This window comes from Buteo buteo, chromosome 27, assembly GCF_964188355.1.
Source record: "Buteo buteo chromosome 27, bButBut1.hap1.1, whole genome shotgun sequence".
Lineage (NCBI taxonomy): Eukaryota > Metazoa > Chordata > Aves > Accipitriformes > Accipitridae > Buteo > Buteo buteo.
Window position 1 is genome coordinate 4,150,736 of NC_134197.1, and position 10,186 is coordinate 4,160,921.

General features: G+C 62.1%; 1 protein-coding gene across 1 annotated transcript; it reads right to left on the reverse strand.

Annotated features, from left to right (window-relative positions):
• Positions 1-205: 205 nt before the first annotated feature.
• ARPC1B (actin related protein 2/3 complex subunit 1B) lies at positions 206-7,547 on the reverse strand. Its single transcript, XM_075058962.1, has 10 exons — positions 7,341-7,547; positions 4,826-4,899; positions 3,952-4,056; positions 3,165-3,387; positions 2,708-2,815; positions 2,145-2,351; positions 1,805-1,880; positions 1,531-1,727; positions 976-1,066; positions 206-512 (listed from the first exon to the last, which is right to left on the reverse strand). The coding sequence occupies exons 2-10, from the start codon at positions 4,887-4,889 to the stop codon at positions 474-476; spliced, it is 1,110 nt and encodes a 369-aa protein (XP_074915063.1). The 5' UTR covers positions 4,890-4,899; positions 7,341-7,547; the 3' UTR covers positions 206-473.
• Between the last annotated feature and the right edge of the window lie 2,639 nt (positions 7,548-10,186).

The following is a 10,186-nucleotide window of genomic DNA, read 5'->3' on the forward strand; positions in this document are numbered from 1 at the left end:
TAGTACCGATCCTGTTTTGAAATCGTGCTGAAACAGGGAACGGGAAGGTGACATTCCCCTTATCCCCACGGTCCTGATTCATCCTCAAATCTGGCAGCAGAACGGACCCATGGTGAGATGCGGCACAGCAGCTGTGATGTGCTCTAATCACACGCATGTTCGCCTTGAACTTGTTTTTAAAAAAGCAAAAAAAAAATAAAAATCATCGGATTTATGCAGGAAAATCCTTACTTTATTCTTGATTTCTTTAAGCGATGTATGACCAGCATCGGGTAGGATGGTAACAAAAATAGTAAAAAAAAACCCTGTTCTCTTTGTCTGAGAGCAGCCGCCGGGGCTGGCTGGCAGCCGAGGAAGCGTGCTGGTGGCACCGTGGCCGGCTCGCGTGGCACGGGGGCTCGCGGGGGAAAGCAGGCAGGCGCAGCGTAGCAGGGGTGGGCTGGCAGCCGGGACGCCCTTCCCGGATGGCTCCTTCATTTGATCTTGAGATCCTTCAGCGCTGACTCCAGGCTCTAAAAATGAACCGGGAGGTCATTCGTCACCAGCTTTTTATTTTCCAAGGCAACTGGAGGTGGTTGGGGAGTTGAAAGCGGGGGGGAAGCTGTCCCCTGGGGTGCTAACCCATCCCCACGAGGAAGAGATCCCAACTTCCACTGGTTTTGGCTCATTTTTCAAGCCACGTGGGCAAACCTGAAGCCAGGAGGGGGTGCTGGTTCCCTGCACAAGGCTAGCATCAACCCCCGCTCTGATGGTGAGCTGTGAAAGTGCCACCCAGGGGTGTCCCCCACCCAACCCTGTGTTAAAGGAGATCCCACCCACGACTGTGGGACCCCCGTGGGCAGGATGGGCCCCACCACCACAGCAAAGAGCTGCGCAGCAGCAGGGTGAGGGATTGCAATTAAAGCCGTGGCTAACGAGGGTTCAATGCTGGATGCTCCCAGCCTGGGGGACCGTGGCACCGTGGGGATGCCTTACCTTGACATCCCAGATGCTCATGCCGCCGTCCATCCCCGTGGTGCAGAACTGCGAGCAGTTGGCCTTCCCGCCTGCCAGCACCGAGATCTGGCTGTGGGGCACAAAGAGACAGTGGGGAGTCAGCCCCAGGTCCCTGCTGAGCCCTCGGTTCTTCCCGGTAGCCGGTGGGTGGGATTGGGGCTGGACCCCTTCGTCTCCCCCATCCATGTATAGGGATGCTCCAGGGCTGTCCCAGCTCCTGGGGTTGGACCTCGCTACCTCCTCCACCCATGTGCAGGGATGCTCTGAGGATACCCAGGGATGCTCCGAGGATACCCAGGGATGCTCCGAGGATGCTCTGGGGATGCTCCAGGCTGTCCCAGCTCCTAGGGCTGGATCCCTCCATCTCCCCCACCCACATGCAGGGATGCTCCCGGGATGCTCCAGGGCTGTCCTAGCTCCCAGGCCAGACAGCAACACTGCCAGGGGATGCTTGGGGACCAGCACCCCCAAGCAACCCCCAGGGTGACCCAGCTGAGCCTGGCCCTCCACCCACTCCCCCCCCCCAGTACGCACCTGATACTGTTCTTGTGCAGGGTGTCCAGCGTGGCGTTGGCAGTGTCCGAGCTCGCTTTCTTGTCCAGGTTCTGGAAGCGCTCGCGGGCGGTGAGACCGCGCTGGGAGCTCTGCTTGGGGACATCCAGCTTCCCTCCGAAGGTCAGGGTGCCCTGGCTCTCCTCGTAGGTGAACAGCATTGGGTAGCAGTCGTGGCCCTGGGGAACCAGGTCGCTCTGCTTAGCACCCTTTTGCCGGCTCCTGGCATGGCCCCATGTCCCCAGCCCGGACTTACCGCGGCCACCAGGCTGTTTTCGGTGATGAAGGTGACGGCCAGGAGAGGCAGGGTCTCGGTGCAGAGGGAGGCGACGCTGTGAGGGAGGGCAGGGTGTTAGCAGCGAGCCGAGCTCCAGCCTGTCCGCGCTGAGACTGGCACAGCTCGTAACATGGGTGGAAGCCGCAAGACTACCAGGAGAGGATGTGCCACCTCCTCCGTCCGCGTTTGCTTGGCCCAACCCAAACCCAGATGTCTCCATCCCTGGGTCAGTTTTGGGGTCAACCCCCCCTGCCACGACAGTATGGCTGCCCCAGCCCCCCCCCACCCCAAGCCCCCTCCTCTCCCCAGCCCTGCTTACGCCATCTTCTTGTTGGCATCGGCGAGGCAGAGGGTGCTGTCGTGGCTCACCCAGGCTACACGGGCGCCGCTGGCCGAGAAGCAGATGCTGTGCACCCACCCGCAGCTGCTGCTCGACTCGAACATCAGCTCCCCGAAGGGCATCTTGGAGCCCCACGGCGTGGGGCTGGGTCGCTCCTCCACCTCCTTGATGTAGGCTGAGAAGATCCTGGGAGGGGAGAGCCTTGCCGTGCGTCCCTGGACGCAGCACCATCCCTGCCCCTTTGCGTGCCTCAGTTTCCCTGCCAGAGCCCGCAGGGTGCCCCGCTTGCCCCTCATGCCCTGCTGGGTGCTGTAATGCTGGGATGGTCCCCAGGGCACCCCCTCAGCCCTCCCCACATCTCCCCTTTACCCCGTCCTTGGCTTCCAGCACCACCCAGAGGGGTGAAGCCTGCCCCATGGGCGAGCCAGGGTGCTGAGCTACCCAACACACCTCCGTGCTGTGCCAGGGTGGGACCCCAAACCGTCCTCGGGGCATCCCCCCACCTCAGGTCCTCCCAGTCACCCACCCCCGCTGCTCCTCACCGGCACTTGAAGTCGCAGGAGCCGGCGGCCAGGAGGACGTTGTTGGGGTGCCAGTCGAGGCTGAGCACCGTCGAGCGGATGGGCTTCTTGATGTGCTTGCAAACCCACCTGCGTGGAGAGCGGTTGGCATCGGTGGGGGAGCAACACCACCCCTGGGAACCACCCTGGGCTTTCAGGAGGGGCTGGCTGAGGGTGGTCAGGGCTCCAAGTGCCCCAGGAGCTGCCCTGGGCCACCATCCTGCAGTAGCAGCTTGGGCATGGGGAGCACATCCCTCCATCTCCCCATCTGTCTTCACCTCTTCCTCCAGCTCCTCTCTGCCTCACCTCCAACTCCTCTGGTCTCCTATCTCCCAGTCCATCCATCCATCTCATCCATCCATCTCATCCATCCATCTCTTCTCCATCTCTGCTCCATCTCCCCCAGGACAGACCCAGCGAGGCCATGGCAGACCCTCACCAGTCGTTCTCCTGCTCAAAGTAGCAGATGGAGATGAGCCGGGAGCCGCTGCCCACGGCGAACTTGTTCTCCTTGGGGGACCACTTGACACAGCGGGCGGCCCGGTTGATCCGCAGGATGACCAGGGTGGGTTTCCAGACGTTACCCTTCAGCGTCCAGACATAGGCGTTGCGGTCGGTCCCGCACGTCACCAGCCGGTTGCTCTCAGGGGCCCAGTCAATGCCTGGAAGGCAGAGAGGGGTGATGGTGGCCCAGGGAGCCATGGGGATGGGGATGGAGATGGGTCACTCGGGGCTGGAGGCCATTTGAAGGCAGAGCTGTTCTGGGTGGTCTCTGCTCCAGAATCCCTCTTTGCCCTACTCCTGCATGGATCCCAAACCATCCCACCCCATCCCTTCCCTTCCCATCCCTCTGACCCCAAAGAATTCCATCCCAACCCATCCCACCCCATTCCATCTATCTCATCCCACCTCATCCCATCCCAACCCATCTCATCCCATCTCTTCCATCTATTCATCCCTTCCCATCCATCCACCCACCCACCCCATTTGACCCCAACCCCATCCCATCCCATATCATCCCTCCCTACCCACCTCTCCCATCCCATCCCACCCCTGGGTGCCTTCTGACATGCTGGATTAGGGCCAGGAGACGTAGACACAAACTGTTCCCCCTCCTCTACCCGCTGCACAATCCCCATCCAGACGCTGCCGGTGCCACCGAGCGGGGCTGGGACCGGCGCTGGGGCAGGACCACGTCCCCATCCCCTCCGTCAGCCAGGACTCACCCGTCACCTGCCCGTTGTGCTCCTTCAGCTCGTGGACTTTGCTCCACTTGGCCCCATCCTTGCGGTAGATGTGGACCTCGTGGTTGTTGGGGCAGAGGGCGATCTCTGCGGGGTGAGAGCAGCAGGGGCAAAGCCCTCCCCTGGGTCATGGGCTCTGCTGGGAGGGGAGCGGGACCAGCCAGGGGTGACCTGCCCCTTCCAGTGTTCCATCTGCACAGTGGGGTCCCACCAAACCCCCCAGCCCCGGCCCCGTGCTGTCCCAAAGCTGGCCCTGCTCCTGCAAACACCCCCTGACCCGACAGCCCAGCGTCATCCCTGGCCCAGCGCGTGGTCCCGTGGGGCTGGTGGGATGGAATGGGATGAGACAGGAGGGGATGGGATGGGATCAGATGGGATGGGATGGGATGGGATGGGATGGGATGGCTGCGGGTGCTCAACTCCCATCCAACCCCATCCTGCTCTGCCTGCCCAGCACGCCAGCCACAGCAGAGAAAGCCCTTTTTGTTCTCTCCCACATCCCCTCCGCTGTGGCCGGGAAATGCCATCGGCCGTGAATCACCCGGCTCTGCTCTCCTCTCCTCTCCGAGCTTCTTCGTCCGGCTGCCGTGGTGCCTCAGGGCTGGACGCTGTGCTGACCCCCCCCTGCACCAGGCTCTGCCCTGGCAGCGGGACCAGGGGGATGCAGGGGGGAAATATGTGCTGTCCCAGTCCCAAAATCTGTCTGTGGCAGGACCTGCTTCCCCAAACCCAGCCTCAACCCAGCTCTGCCCTATCTTGGGGGGGCATCGCCTGCTGCAGGGATGTTTCGCCGGGACAGTCGGTACTTTGGGCCATGCCTGGGGATTTTGGGATGCGGTGCCCAGGCTGTACTTACGGGTCCGGTCCTTGTTCCAGGCATGGCAGCTGATGGGTTCCAGCAGGAAGCTGTGGTAAGCCATGGCTTGCGGGCTGGGGACAGAGCGAGACCCCCCGTGGCCCTCAGGACATGCTGCTTTGGCCATGGGGACAAGCGCCCAGCAGGACCCCCAGCTCCCAGCCCCGCCGAGCGTTCCCTCCCACCAGGATCAGCCCCGTGTTGCAGCCCACCGTGCCCCCCCCTCTGCCAGGGAAGGGTTTTCCCGGAGGATTTCCAAGCTCAGAGACTGCCTGAGCTCGGGGAGGGGGGTGAGAGAGGGTCCGGGTTGAGCTGGAGGAGACGTTCCCCATGCTGCTGCCCTGTGGCCGGACACCCCACGCTGAGCATCCCATGGCTGGGTCCTAGATGGGTGCCCGTGGCCAGATGCCCACAGCTGGGTGCCCCAGGGGTATCCCATCACCAGATGGGAAGCAGGGACCGCTTGGGGACTTCCAAACCACGCTGTCGTCCTGCCCTGGCCGACTGGAGCTTGGTGGGCAGGAGCCAGCCGGGTACACAGGGACCCCGGTACCGGCACTGCCAGCCCCAAGCGCATCCTGGGGGTCCTGCTATGGGCAGCATCTCCTCCCTCCTGCTGCTCCCACCCGATCCGCTTGCTTCTTCCCTAAATCTCATTTAGGAAGAGCCAAAGCCCCGTGGAGGCACGTCCATCCCATCCCGTCCCATCCCAATCCATACGTGCTCAGCCCCAGCGAGCCGGTGACTAATCCCTTCCCCTGGCTGAGCTCCCACCGCTCCTGCCAGCGCCCACCGGCCGCTCCGGTCACCCGCCGACGGCTCCGTGGGATGGAGCAGCTTCCTGCAAGCCCCCTCCAGGTGCCACAGGACCGGGAAGGGCTTGGATCAGCGGCACAGCCCCTTGGCCATCCGGCCGAGGTAACGCATGGATTTAGGGAAACACCTCGCCAGGGTGTGACGGATGGGGATTACTCACAGTTTGCCTCTCAGCTATTTTGAGAACTCCCTGAACGCTGCCCGTTTTCTTTGGCAGCTAAAAAAACGGTACGGGGGAAGGAAAAAAAGTCCCTCCCAGCAAACCTCTGTCCCCGGGCTGGTGAAAAGAAAATCCATGGAGGTGCACTGGGAGAAATCCCAACACCAATGCCCAGCACAGCCCCTGCCGTCACGTATCCCACGGCCGAATCCCTGCCCAAACACCCGTCCCCGCCGGCCAAGGACGTGGGCACGGCTGAGCAGGCAGCTGCCAACCCCAGCCCCACCGATCCCACTGGAGTTTAGCACGGGGTGACCCACGGGAGGGTACAAAACCGCTGCCGCTCGGGCCACCGCGCCGAGGAGACGAAGCCATCCCCCAGCCGCTGCAGTAGGAAGCGAGGGGTTGCTCGGCCGCTCGAGCTCCGATCGCTCCCTGCAGCGGTTTATGTTTCATTTCCCTAACGGCTGGTTTATGACCAGTTCCCTGCTGACGCCTCGTGGGCTGAGCTGTGCTCCCGCCCGGGGTGGGGGAAGCCGTGGGGTGACCCACGGAGAGCTCAGCAACCCCTTTCCCAGCCGGGAAGAGCATCGGAGGGGTCGTGGCTATCCCCCTGCTCGACAGGGATGCTCTCGAGGGAGGAAAAAGGGCATTTTCAGAAGGCCAGACAGGGCGGGATTGGGACCCGATGTAGCTCCGTTATCTCCCCCGGCCAGCCCCGAGCAGTTCGGAAACATCCTTGGAGGAGATAACCAAACCTTGGCAGGAGCCGAGCGCCGGGGGCTCCTCCCGGTCCCAAGGAGAAAGCCGCGTGCCAGAGGAGCTGGATTTTCGGTTTTGCCGAGCCTGGCGGGGCGGCGGGAGGTGGGTTTGCACCCGCCAGCGCAGGGACACGGTGGGGTCCCGCAGGACCCCCACGAATAGCGTGGTCCTCCTGCACCACCGAGCCCCCAGCACCCACCCGTGGGAGCCCCTCTGCTCCCCACGGAGCCTGCAGGGTGTCACCCCCCCGTCCTCCCGCCAGCCGGGTCGGGGACACCCACCCTCAGTCCCCGATGTTGGTGTGGGGTACCCCGAGAGCCAGCCTGGTCCTGGGGGGGGACATCGCTGCCCCAGGGCAGATGGAGGGCAGCTCCCACCCTCCTCTTCCTCGTGCTGGGTAAAATCCGAGGCGGTCGATGCCCCGGGGAGGAGAGGCAGGCAGATCGCAGGCAGCTCTGGCTCTGCCTGCACCAACCCCCATGGGACCCCCGCCGGGGGAACCCTTTCCAACACCCCGCAAGCTGCCGGGCCTCCGGCAAGAGAATAAAACTCCAACTTGCTGCCAAAGCTGGAAAAACAAACAAACAAAAAAGCCCCGAACGCAGCGACAGCAGAACCCACGAGCGGCGAGGCGTCGCCCGCACCCCCCTCGGACCCCAAACCAGCCCCGGCCGGGGGTTCCCTGCCTCCCCTCGAGGGGTGACGGCCACAGTCCCCCCCACGGGACAAACCCGAGCTCCTCGTCGGGCTGGCAGAGCTGCCTCCCCGGCTCCTTACCTTGCTGGGCAGCGCAGGCAGGGCAAGCAGGGCTAGTTCATGGACTCTGGGCAGTCGACACGAACGGCAGCCCCGGAGCGAGCGGTGGGAGCTGCTGGCTGCCCCGCCGAGGCAGTCCGACTTCCCTTTTCCTCTCCGAGAAATGCAACCACTTCCTTACGTGGGCGTTGGGGGAGCGCAAAGCAGCTCGGCGGCCGCCCTGCCCCTGCCTGCCTGTTTGCTTGCGAGCCAAGGCCTCTCCGCCATGGCCGCACGTGGACAAGCCACCAGTCCCGGGATGCTCCCGGCAACTCCCGCCGTCCGGTGGGATGCGGGCGACTCGTCCCGGGTGCGCCGAGGGAAGGATGCAGCCGGGAGAGCTGAAGGGAAGGATTCTCCCAATTCTCTCCCTCCGGCAGCGGGAGGGTTGCTCACCCCCAGGTCTCCGACGCGTTTCGGAAGGGGACGGATGCGGCCCGGAGGTCCTGCTTGCCCGCAGCAGGCGATAGCTGCGGTCGGAGCCCACCCGGGGCGAGACGTGCGTCGGCATCGCCTCCCACGGCCGGGGAGATTCGCAGCTCGGCAGGACCCCACGGCGCCCGGATCCGGCCGCTGCTGCCGGTTCCTGCATCCCACTGAGCCCAGTGGGACCCCAGCCCAGGCTGGCTGCGGTCACAGCTCTGCTCGCCCCAACGCACCATGTGTGTACCCCCACCTACCAGCCATGCACCCCTCTGGGTCTTTTTCCCCTCCTGCTTCAGAACAACTCATTTTTATCCTTTTCCCAGCTGGGCAGGGTAACTCCCAGGGACTCAGCTCCTGCTGGAAGTGCTGGGAAGGAGAGATGGGCTTCAGCTTCTCCTTCCCCTGCTGCGAGCTGGCTGCAGTCAGGCGTGGAGGGATGCACTCACCCCTTCCCTCCCCGAGTAACGTCGCAGAATCGGGACAGCAGCGCACCGGGGTCTCATACAGGGCCCCGACAGGGTTTTCAGCTGCAGGATGTGGATACGATAACCTCATGTTTATTGAGCTGCAGAATTAATCCCCGTGAGAGGGGTCAGCTGTAGATAAAGGCTCTGCAGGGTGGCACTGAGCAGGCAGCTCATCTCTCCCTTGGTCCTCAAGTTCATTAGCCACGCTTCCCTTCACGATTGCAGCAGACACACATGGAGATACCGAGATGTCCCCGGAGGGTGGTGGGTCTCTGCGGCTCTCATCAGCAGTGAATCCCCATGGAGGGACAAGTCCCTCTCGGAAGCAGCGAGCTGCCCCATCCTCCGGCAGCAGTTTGCCCATCGCAGCACCCAGCCTCGTGCCCAGCATCACTGCTGCCCCAAATGCAGCAAGAGGGACGCAGCTCCCACGCAGCTGAAAGCTGCGGCTTTTTGAAGTTTTTCCTGCTGCCTGCATGTTTTCTCTAGTCCTCCTTTGGCTACGAGCTGCTCTGCCTCTGCTCTTCACCAGGTGGGTTCGGGCTTTCCAGGTGTCCGACCACTGCCTCCAGCCCTGCACCAAGACCGGCAACTCTCATCCGTGTGGGCTGGGAGGACGCAGGCCAGGAGACCATCCCTCTGCTCATCCCTTCACATCGGATCCCTTCCAGGCAGGGATGCGAACGAACGGTAGGTCAGTTTAACTTCTGCAGTAGGAATTGGGGGATGTTATTAAGAGATGGGAGAGGAGAGCATCCTGCTGCCCACTGAGCAATTCCTTGCCTGCCATCGCGTTTCCTCGTTGCTTCTGGTCTCGAGGCTGCTCCTGCTGCTCCTCTCTGAGCCTGCGCTAATGAGTGCAACGAGCTGCCTCTGCCAGGGACACACTGGTTTTGAACACTGCTTGGGTTTCCACCAGGCTCGACAGCCCACAGGGGGAATAAGTCAGTGCTGCGGAGGCCAGGGATGAAGGCTCAGCCCCGCTGGGTCTTTTGCCAGATCCAACTCGAGGTTTGGCTAAATCCTTTACCTGCTTTTGCCTCCGTTTTCTGAAGTGGAAAGATCCTCCTGCATCCACGGCAGCATGTCTTGTAATGTTCAGGGCCTCTGCAGAAAGGCCGTAGAGAAACTATGCCACTGCAGGGATGCTGGGGACACCAGCACGGTTTTTTGCTAGGGTTTTCTTTCGAGGTGGGGCCGAGGGGATAGAAAGCGGCAGCGACTCTGCAGCTTCTTTCAATTTAGAGGCTGGGGAGTTTTTCAGGCAGGCCCCAGTGAACGGTCCCTGGCATCCCTGCTCACATAGCGCCCCATTTCTTGCCCCTAAACAGTCTGTTAACTGGCGTGTAACGTCGAGCATACGCAGCCAGCAGTTATCCTGTAATTAAGACTGCAACCACGAGCTTTATTGTGAACATTGCTTTCAAAGGCACCGTTAACCCGAGCACACGCAAGCACGTGCCAAGAAGGCTGGTGCTGCGGTTAGCTAAATACGCTACTGAATTCTCACCCACGCTGGACACAGAGGACAGCTTTACAGACGGGGGAGGCGACCAAGGAAACGGTAGAGGTAAAACAACCACCTACCTTCACCGCAGCTCAGACACCGGAGGTGGGATGGCAGCAGAACATCCTCTCAGAGCGGAGTGATGGCCTGGAAATCCAGAGAGCCATCGTACCCCACCGTCGGATGGGGCACAAGGCGGAGAGCTCTCCTCGGCCCCTGCGCACAGGGCGGTTTTAAGTTGAATTATGTCTTGAGTGATGGGTGTTTATATTCCCCTTGCTCAGTCCTTTTCTATATAAGCATCTCCAATCTGGTTTTAATCTCAGACTTCTAGCATACATATTGCTCTCAGGCAGTAACCTAGGGCAGTTTCATCAAACCTCAGTCTGTTGGCTTTTTGGAGCAAACACCTCCAGCTCTTTCACACA

Coding starts and splice junctions, on each gene's coding strand:
- ARPC1B (XM_075058962.1), bottom strand. CDS start 4,889: ATGGCTTACCACAGCTTCCTGCTGGAACCCATCAGCTGCCATGCCTGG. Junction 1,881..2,144: donor GATGCCAACAAGAAGATGGC/GTAAGCAGGGCT, acceptor CCTCCCTCACAG/CGTCGCCTCCCTCTGCACCG. Junction 1,728..1,804: donor AAAACAGCCTGGTGGCCGCG/GTAAGTCCGGGC, acceptor CTGGTTCCCCAG/GGCCACGACTGCTACCCAAT.